General features: G+C 35.8%; 2 protein-coding genes, 1 non-coding gene and 2 pseudogenes across 4 annotated transcripts; 2 read left to right on the forward strand and 3 right to left on the reverse strand.

The window, feature by feature from the left end:
* The first annotated feature begins 956 nt into the window (after positions 1–956).
* Positions 957–9,199, forward strand: LOC107923884 (uncharacterized). The gene is made up of 5 exons (XR_005904687.1): positions 957–1,673; positions 3,832–4,203; positions 4,278–6,890; positions 7,003–8,678; positions 8,847–9,199. It is a non-coding gene; the product is annotated as an uncharacterized protein (transcript).
* Positions 9,200–12,138: 2,939 nt separating this feature from the next.
* On the forward strand, positions 12,139–14,246 carry LOC107922826 (uncharacterized). Of its 2 annotated transcripts, none has more exons than XM_016853005.2 (7): positions 12,139–12,444; positions 12,881–12,975; positions 13,065–13,144; positions 13,226–13,281; positions 13,367–13,479; positions 13,628–13,689; positions 13,765–14,246. In XM_016853005.2, exons 1-7 carry the CDS (start codon positions 12,324–12,326, stop codon positions 14,051–14,053), a joined length of 816 nt encoding a protein of 271 aa, XP_016708494.1. In that variant the 5' UTR covers positions 12,139–12,323; the 3' UTR covers positions 14,054–14,246. The 2 variants fall into 2 exon arrangements, with proteins under 2 accessions (XP_016708494.1, XP_016708495.1); XM_016853006.2 differs by having other exon boundaries at positions 12,213–12,444; positions 12,910–12,975.
* Positions 14,247–14,677: 431 nt separating this feature from the next.
* Positions 14,678–16,991, reverse strand: LOC107923513 (uncharacterized; annotated as a pseudogene).
* A 686-nt stretch (positions 16,992–17,677) lies between these two features.
* LOC107923005 (cysteine-rich receptor-like protein kinase 1) lies at positions 17,678–20,842 on the reverse strand (annotated as a pseudogene).
* A 1,094-nt stretch (positions 20,843–21,936) lies between these two features.
* Positions 21,937–23,006, reverse strand: LOC107922800 (uncharacterized). Its single transcript, XM_041081511.1, has 3 exons — positions 22,976–23,006; positions 22,506–22,746; positions 21,937–22,180 (listed from the first exon to the last, which is right to left on the reverse strand). The coding sequence occupies exons 1-3, from the start codon at positions 23,004–23,006 to the stop codon at positions 22,027–22,029; spliced, it is 426 nt and encodes a 141-aa protein (XP_040937445.1). The 3' UTR covers positions 21,937–22,026.
* Positions 23,007–23,318: the final 312 nt, after the last annotated feature.

The following is a 23,318-nucleotide window of genomic DNA, read 5'->3' on the forward strand; positions in this document are numbered from 1 at the left end:
ATAAATTGAAACTTTACCATTAAAACACCTTTTAACCGCAAAAATTTTTTAGACCAAGAACAATGAATTATCTTCCCAGACTTATTTGTAAGGTAATTTATTGCCTCGAAACGATTACTTTCTACAATAACTTTCATATAATCTCTAAGTTTAGCAACATCAAGCCCACAAAATATAGCCCATAATTTAACATTCAGAATAGAACACCAATCGAAATATTTTCTATAAAAATATTAAAAAATTCATATTTTAACATTATTTAATAAATTTTATTTTCATAAACATATTAGATAAATTATTCATTTTTGGGGTGATGGAACAAAACCTATTAAGTTAATCTCACATATTTATTTTCTTTTTTTGAAAAACATATTTACTTTCTATTAATTATAAAAAGTTAATTATTATCCTATTTAAAATAAAATTATATATATTGATTAAAATATATTTATTTAATTAAAAAATTAATTATAAAAACTTAGATATTTATTATTTTTAATTTATCTAGTTATATTCAATGATTTTATAGATTTAAAAATTTTATTAATTAAAAATATATTATTTAATTTTTTAAATATAACTATTACTCAATTTCACATTAATTGATAGTTAATTAATATTATTTTTATTACCACACCATAATTATTAATATACTAAAAATTATTTTTAATGCCAATTTAGTAATATAATTAATAATAAATTATATTTTTTTCAGTTTAAAAATTCTCTAAATTATATAATTTTAATGTCTAATTTTTAAATATCATATTAAAAAATTGTTACTTTATAGAAAAATAATTTTTAATAATATTAGAAAAATAATTCATATCATAATAAAATTATAATTATTTTTAGATGTGAATTAAATAATATGATAAAAGTAAAAGATATTTTTATTAGTTTTCGAAACTGGTATACTATAGGTTATAAATAAATAATAAATAAATAATAAACCTAGATGGATTATAAATCGAATCCTGAATGATTCAAAATTTAAAACATCCAACCGAATGAAGTTCACCCCTACTTCGAGTAGCTCTCTTTCATTTCCGTCACAAACCTGTGACTATAACTGCCCTTGTTATGAAGTTGCACGAACTGTCCGCGGTGCCCAACCCAATTGCCCGCTCTGCCCTACCTTGCACCTTTCATTTTGCTGCCTCTCTTCGAATATATTTTTCTCTCTAAAAATCGAGACGAAATAATTTGCCCTTTCTCTTATTTTTAGTTTTAAAATTATTTTTGCTTCTATAGATTGGAAGGCGGCTTAAGAAATCAAACGTGGTGGATGGATCGGAGATTGAATTTGATCAGGTAAACGGGAGAATCGCGAGCGAATGGATTAGGGTTTTGTATATGAAATTTCCAAATTGGGGGAAATCAAGGTTTGGTTGAGGGAAGATTTTTGGCAGACGGTGAACGGTTGGCTTTTGGTGGATGTCGGGTAAGAAAGGGGGAAATCGAACAGGGGGAAAGAAGATAGAAATAATAAGGAGGGAAAGTTTGATGGTACTCGAAGGGGAAAATGCAAGGCTATGCGTGGGCAAGGAAGAGGTGAAGAGAGGAAAATAGAACGGCACATGTTGACAGTCCCTACACTTGCCACCGCGGTTCTGAGTGGTGATAGTGGTGCTTCTCTCTCTTTTTTATCTACCATTAATTCATTTTCAAAGGTATAACATTTTTATACAACGTCTTTGACGTTGATTCCATTCAATTGTTCTTTTATAGTACCTCCCCCTTTTTTTGTTTGCTATTTTCTTCACTTTTTCCCATTTAAGTGATTAGGAGGAAATGAAGAAAGGGCTTTATTTTTTTTTGGGAATTTTGAGATTGAGGCTTGACTTTCTGGGAAAGTGTGGAATGGTCCTGATTTTCTTTTATTTTATTGGTTTGGTTTTGAAATTTCTGAATGATTTTGTTGTGCTCGTTTTTGGTAAAATTTAGGGAACGGAATGGGTTTTTGTGGGAATTTTTTAATTTCGGATTGATTGGTAGGAATGCATATTTATTGACGTTTTGGGTGGATTGTTTTGCTGAGGTGCATTTGTAAGAACGTTCGACTTAGTTTTATGGGTTCATATGGTATGGAGAGTGCACTACAATATAATTTAGTTATGTTTGAGGCGCATATGTCCCCTTTCTTCCGTTTACTTTTGCCTTAATGTAAACCTTTTGTGTACAAAATCATGAGACAAGAAGGATTCTTCTACTTTTCATCTGCTAGAAGCTATTTTACAGATGTTGTGGTACTTCTATTGACTTATCTGAATTTTTACTGCCTCATGGGTTCTATTACTTAATCCAAGCACAAGGAAATTCCAGGAAGAAAGTATTAGGAGATGAAAGAGATATTTGCATTCGTTATAGATCACTGTAAATGCACCTGAATTTTAGGACTTTGCCTACTTTCAAGGAGTGCTAAGGAGAAGTATTCACCAGCATTGTTGTTGACCAGAACAATGGAAACTTCCCATTTTCAACAGCTTGAAACATGAAATACTCAAAAAGAAAATAGTTTCTGGATCATCATTACCGAGGTTGAGGGGTAATCACCAGACTTATTGTTGTTCAAGATATTTGAAATCTTTCCTATATTTGGAATAGCTTGAATCATGAAGTGATTTACTCCGTTAGGATATGGTTTTGTCTCATTGATTTAGTGAGGGAATAGGAAAACAGTACAATGTAAATATTTATTAGTCTTTACTTGACATATATATACTTTTATTACCTAGGAATAAAAACAAAGAAATATATAGTTTTACATGGTGGATTGATGATTGCAAAAGGTTTTACTTATTCAAATACCTAAGTAACAAATTTTCCTTAACAAGTTTCTTCCCAAAGCTTTTTATGTAGTTTGCAGGGTGTTATTGCTCTGATGGTTTTGGTGCTGTAAATACAATAGTTGCTTCTTAATTAATTATTAGCTGCTAGCTTTTAGGTCTTGTTCCTATAAGGCAAGTCCTGGGCTTCTTCAAATGTATCCTATTCTACTATAGGTAATTAGTTAGTTTTTTTGTATGCATATTTCTTCCCATTTATACATATGGTTTAACTTGTATATGAACGAGAATGTACATGATTTTTCTTGTGCTAAAATGTACATTAGAGTCGTACCTTATTTCTAGCATGTAGTATGAGTCTAGAGAAATGTATTAGCATATCTTCAATGGAAATAGATATGATTATCACACTTTCAAATGACTAATGTTTTCCTTGGTTATGGTCGTATAATCTTTGAACATATCTGAATTGCTATAACATGTTTCTGTTAATGATGAACTCTGGTCACATGGGAATAATTTTTGTTTATTAATTATAATATATTGCATTGGATTCTCTTCAGCTTCTTTGAAATAGTACATTCATATGTGTATTAGCTTGTTACCATCTGTTGTCGATTTACCAATGAGAGTATTTCTTTCAAAAATTTGTTCTGTAGCTGACCAGTCATGCTCTAAATGGCACTATATGCAACTTTATTTGTAGATATGATTCTCTGAAGTCTTTCATATCTAATTAAGCTTGATTATTGGAGTCACAACAGTTCTGAATGGTTGAAACAATTTGCATTGCCCGCCAATGATTGTTCTTTTCCCTTGGTTCTGTTTGTATTGAATTATCATCTCTACCTAATCTTGGTTGCTTCCTCTATGAGTTAATAAGTTTATGATTTTTAGATATAACTGATCAATGCCAGTCTGGTTGTTGATCCAGCTCGTAGTTCTTTACCCATACAAATTGCTTTATATCATCACCGTAAGCTTCTCCTACCTGGTTTGTTGTTCAATTGTTTATTGACACCACCTATTTTGTTTGTTATAGGATGGACACAGATTCAGTGTAGGTGGCTGTACTCTCTTCAAACCAGCCCAAGATTCTCCACTTTTTATTGGAATAATCCATTCTCTAACTGCTGCTAAAGAAAATAAGTTACTGTTGGGTGTGAATTGGCTATATCAACCTGCTGAAGTAAAGCTTGGCAAAGGCATCCTATTGGAAGCTGCTCCAAACGAGATCTTTTATTCCTTCCATAAGGATGAGATTCCTGCTGGATTGTTGCTTCATCCATGTAAAGTTTCATTCCTTCCTAAAGACATTGACCTTCCATCAGGGATTTGCTCATTTGTGTGCCGACGAGTTTATGACACTACAAACAAGTGTTTATGGTGGCTAACTGATCAAGATTATATTTATGTGAGTTCTAGATTCTCTTCTAGTTTAGCATACATTTTCTTAAGCTTTGTAGTCAGTAAATTTTCAGTTTACAGGAACTGCAGGAAGAAGTAGATCAACTGTTACGTAAGACGCGTATAGAAATGCATGCTACAGTGCCGAAACCAAAGCCAATGAATGATCCCGGTTCAGATAGTGTACAGAACAGTGCCCCTTCATTTTCTTCTCAGGGTAAGGGAAAGAAAAGGGAGCATGGGGATCAAGTCTCTGAACCTGTCAAACGAGAATGTATTAATAGAATGGATGATGTGGATTCTGATCATATTATACCAGAAATTAATTTAAAATTTGAGATTGCAAAAATTACTGAAAAAGGGGGACTGCAAGATTATGGAGGAGTTGGGAAATTGGTTCAGCTCATTATTCGTGAGAGAAATGAGAGGAAAATAAACTTGGTGAGCCGATCAATGCTTGCTGGTGTTATAGCAGCTACACACAAGTTTGACTGTCTTAGTCGTTTTGTTCAGCTCAGAGGGTTGAATGTTTTTGATGAATGGCTCCAGGAAGCCCAGAAAAGGAAGATTGGTGGTAGTAGTGGCTCCAAGGATGATAGATCAATTGACAATTTTCTTTTAACCTTACTCCAAGCACTTGATAAGCTACCAGTAAATCTTACAGTTCTGCAGATGTGTAGCATTGGCAAGTCTGTGAATCTTTTGCGTACTCATAAAAATGTTGAAATACAGAAGAAAGCAAGGAGTTTAGTTGATACATGGAAAAAAGAGTTCAGGTTGAGTTGGATGCTAAATATGGTCCAAATCAGTCTGTTCCCTGGTCAGATGTTGCTAAATGTGGAATCAAGCACTATAGACCTTCTGAGGTTGCAGTGAAGAGTTCAGTAACACAATTCTCTGCAACTAAAACTGGTTTTGTTAAGCTTGTTCAAGGAGAGACTGCAACCAAGTCTGCTTCTGCAACGCCGGTACCTATGAAGGCATCAACATTGCCTGCTTCAGCCAGAACAAAGGCGCGAAATGCTACTATTGTTGGCACCTCTGATCCTCAAGCAACCACAAGGGATGAGAAAATCAACAGTTCTAGTCAATTCCACAGCAATACTCTGTCATGTTCTAGTGATCATGCGAAGATGGGGGAAATTCCAGTAAAGGAGGATGCAAGAAGTTCTGCAGCTGGTTCAGGAACTGTGACTAAGATCTCAGGTAGCTCATCACGGCACCGGAAATTCATTAATGGTTTGCCGGGGCCATTGGGGGTTCAAAGGGAAACCGGACCATGCAATAATTCTTCTTTGCACAGAAATTCTGCTCCTGGAAACATATCACAGTCCAGTTTAACATGTGAAAAGGCGGTGGATGCTTCTATCGCTGAGGGTAATGGTAATAAGTTCATTGTTAAAATCCCAAATCAAGGTAGAGGTCCAGCACAAAGTGTCAGTGGAGGATCTCTTGAAGATCAATTGGTTACAAACAGCAGAGCTTCTTCTCCTGTGCTTTCAGAGGAGCAGGAACAATTCAAACATAACATGAAGGAGAAGAGTGGTACTTACCAGGAAAATGTTATAACTGATGTAAATAATGAATCCTGGCAGAGCAATGATGTAAAAGATCTGCTGACTGGGTCTGATGAGGGAGAGAGTTTACCCGCAGCTGTTCCTGATGAAGAATACTGTAGAACCGGAGAAGATCTTACGAAAATAACCGAAGTCACAAAAGTTGCTTCCTCATCTTCTGGAAATGAAATTAAATCAAGGAAGATGCAGAGGGCTTCTTTGAACTCCATAAATACTCTAATTGATAGTTTTGTTAAGTACACTAAAGCAAATGCGTGCATGCCGGTTGCTGATGATGCTGGAATGAATTTGCTTGCTAGTGTGGCTGCTGGAGAGATTCCTAAGTCAGATGTGGCTTCCAGAGTTGATTCTCCACAAAGAAATGCCCCTGTTGTTGAGCTCTCTTCCATGTGCAATGATACAACACAAAAACCTTCTGTTGGGTATGAGGTTGTTCAAGATCGAAACTTCTCTGTTGAATGTGTATATGATGAGCATCTGAAGCAGAGTGTTGTTGCTGGTAAATCATGGGCTAAAAATGCAGACAGCATGAATGTTTCCTCTCAAGAAACATCTGGAGTGGAGCTGAATGAGCAGTTAACTTCATCAATTATTGATTTACCATGGACTGCAGAACATTGTCTTGAAAATGGTAAAGTAAAGGAAATAACAACGGCTGTTTTAGTCAATTTTCCCTCTGCAAGCACTTTGGAGAAGACAAGTGATATTGGAGATTCCAAAGAACATCTGGAGAAAAAGGCTGGTGCTGTTGATGATGATGGGAGGTTGGATATTAAACAAAAGAATATCACATTTGGGGCAAATGAAAATAAGGTTTCTGATCTGGGTGTAAACCTTCAGAAAGAAGTGGTTGAAGGATCTTCATCTGCACCCTCCATGGAAGTTGATGTTGAGTGCAAAACAGATGTCACTGAAGGTATGAACAGAGGTTCACATACTCCTGAGAAGTCACCAGCTATTGTTGGACATTCTACCAAAGGAACAGATAAAAAAGCATCGCCTACTGGTTCTAATGATATGATGGAAACTTTTAATGTAGTAAAGGCCGAGAAGGATGTTGAGGCTGATGTTCGTAGTCAAGCCAGTGACAAAGAGAAGCGAAAACCTGATTGGGAAAGTAATGCTTCTCCCGTTATTGATGTCTTAATTAAATTTGAAGTACTTACTATTTAACTTTTTATTTATTTGTAATTAAAATGGGTAACTAAATTGTATCTGTTGTGGTTCAGTGGTCCCTGCCCAGAAAGTTGAGCATATGGAGGAGAATTTAGAAGGTAGTGAGTGTCCTGAACCATACTGTGGACTATCTCCTTGTAAGGCATCCATATTAATAGAAACAAAACAACCTATTAGGATAAGGGGATCCAATTTGGCTGGTGTAGAGGAGCGTACATCAACCACTGCAGATACTCCTGCTACATGTGCAGATGCAAAAGTAAAATTTGACTTGAATGCAGGCTTTAATGCGGATGATGGGAAATTTGGGGAGCCAATTAACTTGGCAGAAGCACTGTGTCCTGCTTCTGTCCAATTAATTAACCCAACGCCTTTATCTGTTTCTTTTGCATCTAACAGCGTTCCTGCTTCAATTACTGTTACTGCCGCTGCAAAATGGCCCTTTGTTCTGCCAGATGACCTACTGAGGAGTAAAGGAGCACTTGGTTGGAAGGGATCCGCAGCCACTAGTGCATTTCGGCCGGCTGCCAGAAAGATTTTGGAAATGCCCCTGGGTACAAGTCATGCTTCCATTTCTGAAGCTACTACGGGGAAACAAAGCCGTCCTCCACTGGATATTGATTTGAATGTACCTGATGAGAGACTACTTGATGATCTAGCTTCCCGAAGTTCTGCTTTGGGCTCCGACTCTGCAGCGGACCTTACAAATAATCGTGATTTAACATTTCGCTCTTCTGGGGGACTTGATCTTGATTTGAATAGAGTTGATGTGCCTGTTGATTTAGGTAATCTTTCAACTGGCAATAACTTTAGACTAGATGTCCATATGCAGCCTATAAAGTCATCATCATGTGGTATTTTAATGGTGAGGCAAGTCTCCACAGGGACTTTGATTTGAACAATGGACCTATTCTTGATGAGGTGAGTGCTGCACTAGTTAGCCAGCGTAATAGAAGCAGTAACATATCATCTCAACCACCAGTTTCCAGCCTGCGAATAAACAATTCTGAGATAGCAAATTTCTCGTCATGGTTTCCTACAGGGAATACATACTCGGCTGTCACTCTTCCATCTATCTTGTTTGATAGAGAACCTCATTTTCCTGTTGCAACTGGTGGACCACAAAGGGTGTTGGGTCCCGGTCCCCCTACTGGTGCCTCTGCCATCCCCTTTAATTCTGATGCATATAGGGGACCTGTCTTGTCCTCTTCGTTGGCAGTGCCCTACCTATCAACTCCTTTCCAGTATCCCACGTTCCCCTTTGGAGCAACGTTTCCTCTTCCTTCAACCAGCTTTCCTGGCAGCTCAGCAACTTATTCTGATTCATCTCATGGTGGGAGGATTTGTTTACCCTCAGTCCATGCACAATTGTTGGGTCCTGCTGGTGCTGTTCCCTCCCATTACCCAAGGCCCTATGTTGTTAGCCTTGTACACAATAATGGTAATAGTATTGCTGAGAATGGTAGGACATGGGGAAGACAAGGTCTAGACTTAAATGCAGGGCCTGGAGGCCTGGACATTGAAGGAAGAGATGAGACAATAGCGCTTGCATCTAGACAACTGTCTGTTGTGAGTTCACAGGCCCTGGCAGAGGAGCAAGCAAGGATGTATCAAGTGGCAGGTGATGTTTTGAAAAAGAAGGAACTTGAGGGTTGTTGGGATGGATACAAGCAATCTTCATGGTAGTAGGAATCCTTAAATGTCCCTATCTGGTGACCCATGAAATCTTGTAAGTCATTTAGGTTTTTTTGTTCTCATCTTCTTTTGGCAAGGCCTTTAACTTTCTTCCCTCCATTTTGCTACTTCCATGTCAACTCTTGATAGTGGCAAGGCGGAGAGGAACTTTATTAGAATTACAAATTCTCTTTGTGACCAGATTTATGTTATATGTTTGCAGTTATTCTAGGATAGGCATGGGCTAACCCCCAGAAGGAACCTGTGTGCTCTTAGAGGGTGGGTGGTAAGTGAGCCATTTGATGCTGTTCTTAGTCTCCGACCCCCACCTTTTGCTGTATCAACTTTATCATAAAAGAATCTGTCTGGGTTTTTCATGCCAATCGTTCCTTGAATTTGTTATGATGCAGATGAGTTGCCCATTGTAGATATTATAACTGTTGGCAATCATGCGCTATGTTTGCGCAGACATTAGAGATTGGTGCCCATACTGGTTTTAGTGCATATCTTTCGTGCCTTGGTTCTTTTCCCTTAATTTTTTTCCTAATTAAAGTGGTCACCGAATTTTGATTCTAAGCCCATTTCTGATTTATCATGGCTTCGTTGCCCTGGTTGATGTTGAATTTTAATCTTATCTAATTTATCAACTAGTTGTAGTTTTAGTCATGCAACTATGCCGTCAATGTCATTGTAATGGGCTATTAAAACTGAGACAGTTGAAGTTTGACGTTGAATTTTTACACGTCATTCATCTTTCTAAAAATTGAAGTTAGGTCTAACCGACTAAGAAGCCGGACTCTGTTTATATTCCTGATCCGGGAACTTGTCAGCAGCTGGCATACTCACGTGTACTTTATTTCAATTGCTCATTACTATAAACTATTTATAGGAAATAACATATCACGTGTAAAACCCTAAGTTTGGCATAGAAAGGAGGGTTTTACAAACTAAGCCCTGCTTCGTTGGGTGAAACTGCATCTACCAAACTAAACTCATTTATAAAACAGAAATGGTTCAAAGACATTATTCAGTTGATAGCGCCGAAGTTATCGTCTGAATGTTTGCAACTGCTTATCTAATTGAGGAGACACTAGGGAGTAGATTTTCATGTTTTTAGAGCATTCTATTATCTACTTTCAGCAGTGTCAATTTGCTCCATTACTATGCAAATGGTGTTCTTGTAAGCGATGGCATCCAGTCCCTTGGCACTTGTCATTGAAAATGTTAGGAGTGTCAAATGATTCCCCGAATGTTAAGGCACTGTTTTTATTAACTAACTGTACTCGTCATCTCAATAATGCTGAGGGAATGATCCTAAATCTGACATGATATGTAACAACACTCTATATTAACATTTTATTAATTTTATTATTACAGTAAGTTTATTGTGAAATGGGTTTTTATTTACTAATTTAGTTATTTATAGTAGTCTCTCAATTTTACTTTAATGAAATTAATTTTATTACTAATGAAATGAAAATAATAAATTTTAGTTACGATATTATTTTAATAAAATATTTAAATTTTACATAAATATATAATCACATTTTATTAAATGAATATTTTTTTATAAATTAGACTATATTCGTAATTAAGATTGCAATTTAAATTTTACTAACTATTATATACTCTAGCTTTTAGTATAATTATGTTTTTAAAAATAAAATATTATCTAAATCTAAAATGTTGTTATAGACATAACCTTTTCATAACATCCAGAATTTGGCAAATAAATAATGTTATTATCTAGAGGATTGAAATAGCCTAATTAGTTACAAAGTTGATTTCTATGTTTTATTATTACTATTTATAACAACCTTTCATTTATAGGAGCAACCATGAATTATTCAGCGTACTTTTACCCGTTATATATATATATATTACAATGGTTAGTATCTATAACTCCTTTATTATAAATAGATAAGTAAGACCGAAATGAGACTTCATCGAGTAGATATTCAATTTTCCTCAATTAGTTTAAATGAGATCGAAAGATAAATTAAATTAATTCGTAATTGGAAAAATTATTAATCGAGAGGTATATAATTAATCTAATTAGAAAATTAATCGGTCCCAAATCCTAGAATTAATTGTTAACACATATATTAATCAATTACTACATTTGTCTTTCATTATTTCTATTATAATTTTGGATTTTTTACAATTCAATCCTTTAATTATTACAATAGTTTAAATCTTTAATTTTATGATCTGTTGTACTATATCTTTTAGACATTAGCTAGCTAGACTAACTAGGTTGCATGCTTATTATTGTTAATTCATTTTATCAACCTATTTCATTTGACTTCGATCCTTGAAATACTATAAAAATATTCTATTGTACACTTAGAAATATTAAAACTAGACCTATGACACTTAGAGAACACCACACATTATATTATTTATTTGAAATATTCTCTACTCGGTGTACGTACGCCGAAATGCGATCAATAGCAACTCAGTTGACCACTGGTATAAGAGGAAGGGTAGGACTTCAAAATTAACACTTACATAGACATTACTTCAGGCAATCACAACTAGGAATTGACTACCTTATAGCTACGGGAATGTCATGACAAAAAAGATGGTTTTCTTTATGCTCTAGGCCATCACGTTCACTAAATTTGATGTGATAGTCCATTTGTTTAAATTTGTTTTAGATGTTTATTTTTTAGTAATTATATATATTTATATTTTTGAGATAATAATTGTAAGTTGTGCCTTGCATTTATCAAACAGTTCGTAGGCATTTAACAAAGATAAAAGTGAAATAGGCACTATGTCACGACATGGAGGATACTAATGTCGGGATGTCTTGTTGACGTAACGAGTTTTCCAATTAATGGAGAGGGTGATATCGTGATGAGCGTGCACGAGACATCACGACGATGCAGTCGCGTAATACAACCGTGTTTTGGCAGCTAACCAGGATTTTTCTCCCAATTGAACTTTGATTACTTTAGGGATATTTTAGTTGTTTTAGCTCTTTAAACTTAACATTTTTAAAGGGTCTTTTATCCTTGTTTCAAGAAGGCAGTTAAAGATGTATACTACAAGTTTTTTCTTGCAGGGGCGACAAGATGTTGCAGACGAGTTTTGGTAAGACTTTTCGTTGTAACTATGAGAGAATTTTGTACCTCTTTTGAGAGAACTCTATGAGAATTAGGGTTTTGATTTTGGGTTTTCTCTATGAGAGTTAAGGCATTGTATTCGGGGTTTTGGGTAATGTACGTTTAGTACATTTAAATTTATTTTCTCTATATTCTACTCTCGTTTATTTAATTATTTAATAAAAAGTCGAAGCCTCTAATGCCATAGTTTTTTATCTTCTTAACTAAGGGTTTTCCATGTAAATATTTATGTGTTTGATCTTTTCTACTTTTCTAACTTGATACTTTTGGAATTGATATTTTATATATCATAATACTAACAAATTATTTTCACTGAAATTTAAAAAAGATATTTTAAATTTCAAATTTTTTATAATAATAATACTAAATAGTGAAATCTTAGACCACAGTTTCCAAAACAGTTTTTTAACCCACTTTTCAAATAACGTTGGGTTTCTTCAAAGCTGAGTCCAAAACTTGAATTCAAATCTGATCCACTAAATAAAAATAGGATTTGGGTGTCTTGAAACTAGCCCTCGGCCTCGGGTGTTCCAATCTGTTACCTTTCTGCCTAAGAGGAGGAAATCTCAATGAACAATCGGGAAGCACAAGCTGACCAGACCGGCTCTTATACTTCAAACCAAGACCCGAATCCATGTCCAATCTGCCTTGCGTCCTTGGTTAAGGAATCCTATCTCGATGCATGTTTCCGTAGGTTTCTCTGTGTGTGTGTGTGTGTTAGTATCAATGGGAGACAGAATTCTGGATTTTTTTTGTTTATTCATGGGTGCTGAATTGATAAAGTTGTCGTTTGGGTTGGGTTTTACGAGTTTGCTACTTGAGTGTTTTTGATATAGGAGAAAAACTCATTATTTAGAAATTTTCAAAGGATTCTTTGGTGTGGTGAAAGCCTGAAAGGTAATAAAGTGATTGAAAAAGGTGAAATTCTATCTAATTATTAACTTTGGGTATGGAATAGAATTTGGAGTTTAATTGAATCTGGAAGAGTGGATTGGGGCACTATTTTGTTTTGGTTAGTTGAAGAGCTTGCTTATTAAATTATGGTGGTAGCATAAATTTGTAAAAGTAGAAGCCTAGAATAGGGTGGCTGAGTTTTTGATTCCCCCTTCTCAATCTTTGGTGTCAGATAAGTTTTGTTTCAACTGTATTGTACAGTGGAGTAGGGTGGTTGCTAGCAAGAGCTCCGGCCAATCAGCCTCTATAAAATGTCCTTTATGCAAGGTTTGTTTCCATTAAAAGCAATGCTCTAACTTGTGTTGACTGGATATTTAGGTAAAATTTGAAGTGCTATTTTTTTTACTAATGTGCAGACAGACAACTTTTCAATAATCAGTGGGTTTGATGGAACCTGTTTTCAGCGACATTATGTAGATCAAGATTTTCGGAATAGGTGTCTTATTTTTGTTGATTGGTTGTCTCAGTTTTCCATTTCTTATTTCTAAGATGTCTGACCTTTGATTGCTATGCGCAGATTTACCTTTTCAAAAGCACACAAGTATAGATTACAGTGCTATTACAGTGAACCAGGTTTGGTGAATTTTATTTTACTTTGCTCTTTTTATTCCATCATTTTTCCTGGGACAGTCACTAGGTTTTACTTTTTATCAATTAGGTATCTTAAATGACATATTTGATGTATCACGGTTTTGGAAATCCCGCAAGTATCGTCAATCAAATAGGTGGCTTCAGAGTTGGTTGAAAAGGGAACTTCAAGCTTTAATGCAGGTCATTCTGTTTCACATATGCCTTTCCATGCTTGTTTGGAAATCCCATTTTATTAAGATGCGCTACATTTTCAATAACTAATCAAAGAGAATGCCTAGAAGAAATATAGAATCTAGTGGCTTAAATATTTTGTGCACTGAATTTGTAGGAGGAAGATGTTGACATAGTTGTGCATCACATACATGGTGTAATTGAATCATTCTGGACAAGGTATTAACCATTGCTTCTAGTGATTGAAATAATAAATCTGAGTTGCTCAGTCTTACCTGGGTTTACATTTTCCAGAATTGAACACACTCGTGTACTATTAAAGAAATCTGCTGAAGCATATTGGCAAGACAACTTCAGGATTGCCATCACTGAAGCAGCAAAGCCTTTTCTATTAGCAAGAACAGATCGGTTTGTGAACGAGCTGGAGTTATTTCTTGCTTCAGGATTGAACATTGAAGCCTACGATGCAGTGTACATGCAACGCTTGGGTTGGAACACTTCAGGTTCCATTACCACTAACCCTGTACAACAAGTAGTTCCATTCTTGCATATCTTTGATGTTGGCTCTGATCAAGATGAATGAAAATTCCCATTCCCGATGTATTCTGATTTTCTAATCCTATTATGTTTCCTTTGATGATGTGCGACCACAACTTTAACCCACAATGCATAGCCTTTCTATTTCATTTCTTCATCATAAACATGGAACAATTGGAACCTCCAACTGAAAATAGTTTATTTTTTTTAAATATACGAACAATAACTGTTCAACTGCAGATTGAATGTCTATTTATTTATTTTTTCTGAATATTCCCCTTGTTTTCTTGGTATGCTATCATCGCTGGATGGTCAGATGTAACATAAAGTAGGTCAAAAATCAAAGAAATTTTGTACTTTTAGCGGCATAATTGTCCTCTTAAATAGAGCAATAAGAGCTAAAACGTTGGTGGTGTTTGTGTTCTTATTTTCTAAAAGATTATATAAGAAATAGAATACAAAGTTGACACATTAATAAACAGTTGAAGACAAAAAAGATTAAAGAGACGAGTTTTGCATTTCAATACTGTCCAGAATGGAAAAGGTCTCAAGTCATTATCATTAATCTCTAAGTCAATTTTAGATTTTATTAAGGTTGCAAGTTTAGCGCTTTATTAATTTCGTTCTCAAGGTTACCCAGTCAAACATTGAAGCAGCAGATATGAATCAGTAAAACAGCAAAAAGACCTCCCCTTATTTGTTTTTTTTAAAAAATGATACCATATTGTTAATTTACTCCATTCAAACTTTGTATAGTTCTACTTTGAGGAATTGTGCAAGCAACCACCTTCCAAACCATTATGTCGATGTCAAACTGTCTGCCATCGTAGGAGGAGATTGGAGAGATTGCTGCTCCAATAGCAATCTTATTGGTGGTTTGGACAAAGCCCGAACACAGCAAGTTGTAGCATCCTGTGGCTCGGTATGCATCAGTCTGTCAATTCAAAGCCAATTAGCAGTTGGTTTGTTTTTCAAGGAAAAATAAATAATTTCAAGCTTAATTCCAAGATGTTACTCACCGTCCAGTATGTGAAGAATCTAGGGTAATTATCTCCATATAATTCAGGGCGAACCTGAAGTAGCATGAATGAATTGTTCATTAGATTTAGAAGCATGCAGAAGATGGTGGTTCAACAGCTTAAACAAAAGAATTTTGCACGTTGATAATTGAAAGCAACTTGGAAAAGGGTTTTGCAGAAAGCTCGTGTTTCACGCACCATTTTGATGTTTCTAGGATACTATTTGAAAGTTAAATATAACATATTAACGACTGAGGTTTTCTTCTCAGCCTCAGGATATTAATTGAAGATAGAGACTTGCCAATACAGAGATTCTGCATTATGTACTAAAAATTCAGGGACATGCCTGCCAACCAGCTTCAATGGTATTAAGATCATTGCCAAAAGAACCAGAGATGATCCATATCTGTGACAGGCTAAACTCGTATTCATTAGTCACATGAGGCGCCCACACTTTTAAGCTTGCCTTTGCACCATAATACTGATCTCCATTCACAAACAAAACTGCGTCCTGCAACGAGAAAAAATGAACTTGTCAAAACATTTGCATCATTTCAGCTTGATGAGAAGAATTGAAAGGATGGTAGATGATAAAGGATTGGTCATCATGAGAAGTAAAAACTCAATTAGTTGAGAGTAGTGCTCTATAATTTAAATCAACTTTAGAGTCCGATATCTCTTCACTGTCTGCCTTTTATTGTTTTCCCCCAACCAACTCCTGGCGAACTGCTAAAACAGCGGAAAATCAACTTAGCCGAAAACTATCCCTTCGGCTGGAATAAGAAATGGAAGCTAAGACAGATTTTTCGCTCTAAATCATCTCAATGCTGGGTTGCTAATTGATAATAAAAATGAATCACACAACTTTTGGGTCAAAATGCGAGAAAAAATATTTTTCAATTCTCGGGTCGTAGTAATTGTCGGAATCCCAATCTGGGTTAGATGCTAGATAAATTTTTTACTGTTTCGGTGACGTAAAGATCAAGGTACTAACCTCATGGCCGCTGCCTGTTGAGTCTCTCCTTAAATGTTCTTGTTCTTCCATATCTCCTAACAGAACTTGCTTTCAAAACGTCTTTCTCTGTAGTTCTTCTGATTGGAACAGTTCCTTCGGGGCAAGATTCACCTGAGCCTGTCCATAGTTACAAGTTCTCAGGTTTGCATCGGTAGAGTTGTGACGTTTTGGCCTCGCCGGTGGATCCTGTCAAAATGAGGTTGTTTCATGGAGATGCTCCAAACTTGCAAAGTTTCAGATACTCACCGACATTGAATTTGTTTATTTCTAAATATCAGCTAAACTGGTAGAGCAGAAATTTACCGATGGTTTCTGCCCTCTAAGCACAGGGTGATCGAAAGCAGGTTGAAGATGAGAGAGAACACAATCTATGATATCACCATCCGGACTCTGCAGCAACAAAACTGTTTAAAACTCGTGGAACAAGACTAGAAGAAAATTCCAAACAAGATATGACAGGGGAAAGAAGATGCCAGCCTGAATTGTCTTCACAGCAGGCTTATTGATCTTCTTGAGATAAGCATTTATTCTCCTTAGCTTCTGAATGTCCTCAGCAGGTTTAAAAGTATGGTTTTTCATTTGCCGGTTACCGGACTCTGACATCAATGGGGAGGACAGGAAATGGGCAAGGGAGGAAGCAACAACAAGGAAACCGACAAAAAGAGGAATCGTTGAGAAACTGTTGTGGGAAACAGAAGAAGCCATAGTTATGGAATGTTTTTGAGCAGTTGCTGTTTGTCTTGATATGAAGGAGTGCGTTTGTGAACATTAGCGTTGTCTTGTTGCGTTCACAACACAACATGGTTTATTCCCAAGTTTGTCCCGGGAAATGAAGCTCTCTTCATGCTCTTACGAAACAGAAGAAGGTTTTTATTTTTATAAAAAGAGAAGAAAAACCACCCCTTGGAAAATGGTTTCTGTAAAATGAAATTAGGAAAACAAAAGCACCCTTAACTTTGAATTTGAGGTGTGAAACAATGGGAAAGTTTATTTTATACAAGTTCTAGGGTATGGGCAATAATTATTAGTCCCCTTGCCAACTATTACATATTTCTCTCTTAGGCAAAGGGTTCTCACTTTTTTTTAAAAAAAATTAAAAAACGTTTGATTTGGAGCTTTTTAAAATGAAAATTTGTGAAATTTAAAAAAATATATATTTCCATTTAGGACTAGAGATATAATGAACTAAACTAACAATCCGCTGTGAATCTCTCCGTGCATAAAATCGAATAAAAACAAAAACAATTTAGTCCTTCCTTATGGTGATGGATTTCTCAAAAATAAAATAAAAATAATCGACCCTACTATTAATGATTTTAATGATTTGCGATCTCAACTTTAACCCACAATGCAAAACCTTTCTATTTCATTTCTTCATCATAAACAAGGATCCAACGCAAAATACAAGTTCAAATGAAGCTTGCAACACATGAAGAGGACTCGAATATGAAGCTATAGCCGAATTATGGCGTGTTTTGTGCGTCTCAGCTCAAGAATTTGTCCAAAAAGACTTGCCATGTCACTATTCCAGTCTCACAAGGATTTCCCAAGTGGCTGATAGTGCGATTCTGTCACGTACTTATTTACCAACACCAGTCAACCATCCATCGGATGGGTTAAATTTTAGCAGATCAAATGGGGATGTAAAAGGTTTTTTTTCCTTTTAATTATATGGACACGGTTAAATTTTTGTATGCAAATACAAGGGAGAAAAAAAGTTAAAAGAAAAAAGAACCAATGCAAGTCATTGCCTCTACCTAATCTCAGATATACAAAATTCCAGTCTCCATGTGGGGCAAATATTTTCTGATTACATGCCCTGCCAATCTTAGAAGAGTGAAGGCTACGTTGATCTCAATGCTTTAATTGTGTACAATTATTTGATTCAGGTGCCAGGCTTTTGAGTTCTTGGGTCATTTAAAGCTGAAGAGCCGCCCATAAAAGAACTAGTCATTGTGTCTTCAGGACTTAGCACACTAGCGTTCAAGAAGGGAGGCTGTTTCGGGGAGGGAATCACACAACGTCTATCAGTTAACATTTGAGCTACTTCAGACATGGTTGGTCTTAGTGCAACTGATGACTGGGTGCACAGCAGCCCAACTCGAAGCACAATCGATGCCTCCCTCTCATCAAATCTGCCCTTTAAGGTAGAGTCGATAGCTTGTATAATACTTTCTGCCTTATATTGCTTCCACACCTGATAGAACGAAGGTTAATCCATGACCATATTCTGCTTTGTATTACTTTTTTGTTTCTTTTTTATAGCTGGAAAGGGATATTGTAAAAGCCTTTTATGATTACGGTTATCGAGTCAATGAAAAAGGATTATGGATCTCACCAAGTACAAAGTAGAACTTGAACGCTCACAGAAAACATTGTTTTTCCTACCAGTGGCAATCTCAAGCATTAGCACCCCAAATGCATAAACATCTGCCTTCTCTGTCAGTTGTCCTCGAACCAGATATTCAGGAGCCATGTATCCTCTGCAACATAGATTTATTTATCACAACTACTTGGAAATATATTCATAATAGAAAACAGATGTAATTTGCATGAAGGGAAGATTGAAGTCTATACCTGGATATTGGAAATATCATATTTGTCTAAATTAAAAAAGCTACTCTTATTGGTTTGGGATTTAAACTTTTCCTCCTCACACAATAACTGTGGGGTATTTATTACTAAAGAAGCTAGCATTGGATGTTGAAAATAATGATGCCAAATATGTGCCAATAGCAACCACTTGACAATAGGAGATCAATATCTTACAATGTTCCAGCAATTGCAGTGCTAACATGGGATTTATCTGAAGCAACACAACAAGCAAGTCCAAAATCAGCAATCTTTGGATTGAGATTCTCATCAAGGAGAATGTTGCTGGATTTTATGTCTCTATGAATGATTTTTACTCCAGAACCCCCATGAAGATATGCCAGCCCTTCAGCTGTTCCACATATGATGTTGAACCGATGTGACCAGCTTAGAATGCTTATTGTGTTCTTAACTGCATCAGATAAAAAAAAGGCTTTAGTACAGTTTTGGAGAAATGAGAAATTAGCAACTATATTTCTATAAACTGCCGTTATCATTCATAATCGAATTAGTTTAGAAATGACTTACTTACCAAACAGGATTTGATCTAGGCTCCTATTTGGTACATATTCATAAACTAGAAGGCTCTCGGGACCTTCAATGCTGCAACCTAAAAGGCTTACAAGGTTCTTGTGCTGAATTCCACTGATCAAATTGACTTCGTTAAAGAACTGGTCCACCCACTGCCGGGTATTGAAGAACAACCTTTTAACTGCAACAACTTTACCATCAGGGAGAATCCCTTGAACACAGTACCTGCTCCTCCTTGTCCTAATTTCCTTGATTCATCAAAATGGTCAGTCGCCTTTTCAAGCGTTCCATACATGTAATTTAAACTAGTATTGTTTCGAGTTGCTGGAATGTCATCTAGCCCTGAGAGAAGTCCACAAGAAAAAGCAAGTTTGAATCAGCATTAATTTGTAAGCAAAGCTATACATATGTATGGTGCAGTATAGGTTCCATACATACGTATGCATACCTTTCTTCTTGGAGAATCTCTTATAGCTTATATAAGTACCAATAGCACCAAGCACGGCGCATGCAACTCCTGCTGACGCCAATCCTATGATGACCCAAGGACTAAACCCTTCAAAGAGAACACAATAAATAATAGCAATCAGAAGGAAAATATGATATGGCTCGCAGATAAATAAAAAATAAAAAAAAACTTTAACAAGTTAAATTCACTTGCTTTGTTACCCACCCTTATTGTCCTCTGTTTCAGCTTCTGGGCCAAAAAACCTATGGGTGGAATACCTCATATAACACCCAGAAAACATAGCCTTGCCCTCAGCCCCAGGGGCACACTTCCTCAACCCCGAGGCTGCATGCCTCAAACACTCGCTGCAAGTCTCTAGATCAATTGCCCTCCAACATTGCGCCAATGCGTAAACGGTGGTCACCCCTCCTTTGGCCGCCTTTGCCGCATATCCATTGTTCTCCAACGCTGTATTGGTTACTTTCCTGATCACTTGATCCAATTCCCTTTGAAACTCTTGTTGATAAACACCTGCAGGCGAGCCACAGATTAGGTGATCATATTTGGCATCAACCCCTTCATTGTAGAACATATAATTATCGAAACGTTGAAAGCACCAATCAAGAAAGATTCGTCCCGATGTGGCCGGGACGCACCTTCTAAGTTCTTCTTTGGCTGTGTTGAAACAGAGTTTACAACCTTTTCCGTTGACATGTTGATAGCATTGGCCTAATCCAAAGACAGTGAAGGGTGGATCCACATCAGAGAAGGTTCCCCAGCCCTGAGCAGCAATTAATTTGGACAAAGCTCCCATCACTTTGTCAACACTCCTAACGAATCTCTGGGAGGTTTCGTTGTTAGTTCCACACTTAAGGCGGGATCCGAAGGATAGAAGAGCAGAGGAGGAAGGGGAGAAACATGAAGCAAACATCAGCAACATCCATATCATTATAATGTTCAAAGGATGTTGGACTGAGAATCGCATCGAATTCTGTTGGTCCTCTGCTTTGTTTTCTTCTTTATATATATATATAGCAAAATATTCACATTTTTCTCTTCTCTCCCTAACCCTTTGTCTTGTTACGATTGAAGGGTTTGGAGAAGGAGAGATGATTGTAATTCCTAGGGAGGCCTGGAGTCTTTTTGTGTGAAAGAGAGGAAGATGGCAACCAAAGAAAATAGGGAGAATTTAACTCAGTTTCTGTTTCTCTTTGCTTTATTTAGCCCATTTCTAGATATTCCTTCTCCCCACATGGCAGTCCCTTGCACACTGAGCCTATTTGTTTTTTCATTTTTCTTTGCTCTTCACCTTTTCTTAACACTTGTTCATCTTCACTCTTGTCTTGTCATGAACCAAAATGTTTTACTTCTTCTCTAACCAAACCATACAAACCAAAACTCAAATACACTCTCTACTTCCTACGCTTTCTTCCAATCCTGGTTGTAAAAGCTAATTAGGCGCAGTCATCATTACCACATCTATAATCTATAACTAATGGTTACTTCAAAAATTATTTGCTTAATCCTCAATTTCTCCTTCATGCTTATTTCTTTTATTTAGCTACTTAAATTATTATTTCATTATCCTATTCAATTCATTTTAACTTAATTAGAAAAAAAATTGATTATCATGTGACACCTTTCAACCAATCACAATGTGTTACATGGCACTTAATTTATTTAAAATAAAAATATTAACCGACCAATTTATTGACCATAGTTGACAGATGTTGACTAATTATGACCATTACCATTCATTTTTATTCTTTTTGTTTTTTAATATTATATATAATAATCATATATAATATATATATAAATTTTCAATCTAAAACAATATATATTTTTAATTTTTCAAATTAATGAAAAATAATAATTTAAATATAAATTTCAACTTTTATAGACTAAAATTTAACTTTTTGTAATATACTATTATATAGATTATTTAATAAAGATATTTTAACATAATTAGAATTTTTATCTATAAGTATGATAAATATTTTTATTAGATAAATTTATTTAATCAAATATTTTAATAAGATTACATTTTTATATATAAATGTTATAAATCTTTATATATAATAAAAATATATATTTAATATTATGAAGTCAGTAAATGTAGAGCATATTTGGCCGTTCAAATTTTTTTTCTATATTTTCTATAGAATATAGATAATTTGTTATGATTAATTAATTAATTGACAGAATATTTATTTAAATCTTTTTTCCTTCTAAAGTTGCGTTTTACATATAACCGAATGTCTAGTGTAAGGGGCCAATTTAGCCCGGGCCCGTATAAACACAAAACCAAAATGAATAAAAATACATTAACAGTCCAAAAAAAGTCCATTTAGTTAATGTCCTATTACAAGCCCAAAACAGTCCCTCTAGCCCAAATCTAGTGGCCCAATACCCAATTAACCCAAGTGGCCCAAGGTTTGAAAACAGGGCAGAACCCTAGCAGCAAGGAACACCGCAGCCCTAGCCTCCAGCACGCCTCCGTACGACCCCCTGCGCACCTCCGTACAGCCTTCACGCACCACTTGTACCCGAGCGCCAGCACACCCGCACCTGCAAGGAGACAAACAAGCAACAACAGCAAAGAAAAACAAAAAGAAAAAACATTGTATTTTTTGTTTTTCGTTAATTTTTCCTCTTTCCTTTCGGCTATAAAGCCAGAGTTTGAGTCTTTGTAAAAGGTTACGCTGAGAGAGAATACGAACACACAATACAGCCACAATACTCGCATATTGAATACAAGGCAATAGCAAAAAAAAGGTGATTTGAGATTAAAATTTTCGGGTTTCTTCTTCTCGACTTTTTCTTTCTGCATTTTTTTTTCTTTTTTTTTCTTTATTTGCATTCAAATGTAAAAAAGGGGGAAAGGAAGAGTTACCTCAAAAGCATGCCATGGATCTCCTCTTGCTTTGTTAAAATCGAAGCTAGGAGGAGACTAAAAGGCTGAAAGGCGTTCTCTCCAACCCTAAATCTGTTGGCTGCTGCGAAGGGAAGGGAAATCGGCAGTTTCAAGGAGGACTTAGGGTTTGAAAAAGGAGAGGATGAAGGGGGTTCGGCTGAATGGGGTGCTCTGTTGTGGGATTTTAAGGCAATAGAAACGGTACCGTTTAGACCATGGTCTCAAACGGCACCGTCTAGGTCTCCCACTCTATGCCCAATCCGACCCGTTTCTTCGACCCTCAAGATCCGTGCGTTTATCGCAGTGAAGGGAAAGTTTCACATTTAGTCCCTTCCTTTTGCACTGATGCTTAGTTAGACCGAGTCCAGTTTCCTTTATTTTTTAAATCTGCCCTATAATTTGTACATATTTTCATTTTAGTCCGCGTCTTAATGCTGAGTTGCGAGGACTGGTATATCTCCAGTTTAGATCCTTCTGCATTATTGTTCCTCGCACATTGGTCCCCCTTGTTATTTGTTCTGTTTTCTTAATTTTCCCTTGTTGTTTTAGTTTAATTTCAATCAAGCCCTTGTTCATGTACATGTAAACCTTTTTGTTTATTTCAAACCATTTTAGTTATTTTAAACTTTGTATTAAATTATTTCATGTTACTCATTTTGAATAGTTTTTATATACATTCTGTTTTAAATATTTTTTTATACGTACATATATTTTAAAAATTGTTTCATTATTTGTTGTGAGTTTTATTATGTGAATATTATTGTTTTAAACTTTTATGTATATATTAACATT

This window comes from Gossypium hirsutum, chromosome A11, assembly GCF_007990345.1.
Source record: "Gossypium hirsutum isolate 1008001.06 chromosome A11, Gossypium_hirsutum_v2.1, whole genome shotgun sequence".
Lineage (NCBI taxonomy): Eukaryota > Viridiplantae > Streptophyta > Magnoliopsida > Malvales > Malvaceae > Gossypium > Gossypium hirsutum.

Coding starts and splice junctions, on each gene's coding strand:
- LOC107922826 (XM_016853005.2), top strand. CDS start 12,324: ATGAACAATCGGGAAGCACAAGCTGACCAGACCGGCTCTTATACTTCA. Junction 12,445..12,880: donor CTATCTCGATGCATGTTTCC/GTAGGTTTCTCT, acceptor CTTTGGTGTCAG/ATAAGTTTTGTTTCAACTGT. Junction 13,282..13,366: donor GTGCTATTACAGTGAACCAG/GTTTGGTGAATT, acceptor TTTATCAATTAG/GTATCTTAAATGACATATTT.
- LOC107922800 (XM_041081511.1), bottom strand. CDS start 23,006: ATGCAGAAGGATCTAAACTGGAGATATACCA. Junction 22,747..22,975: donor TCTAAACTGGAGATATACCA/GTCCTCGCAACT, acceptor GTGCCGTTTGAG/ACCATGGTCTAAACGGTACC. Junction 22,181..22,505: donor ATCCATGGCATGCTTTTGAG/GTAACTCTTCCT, acceptor GTCTCCTTGCAG/GTGCGGGTGTGCTGGCGCTC.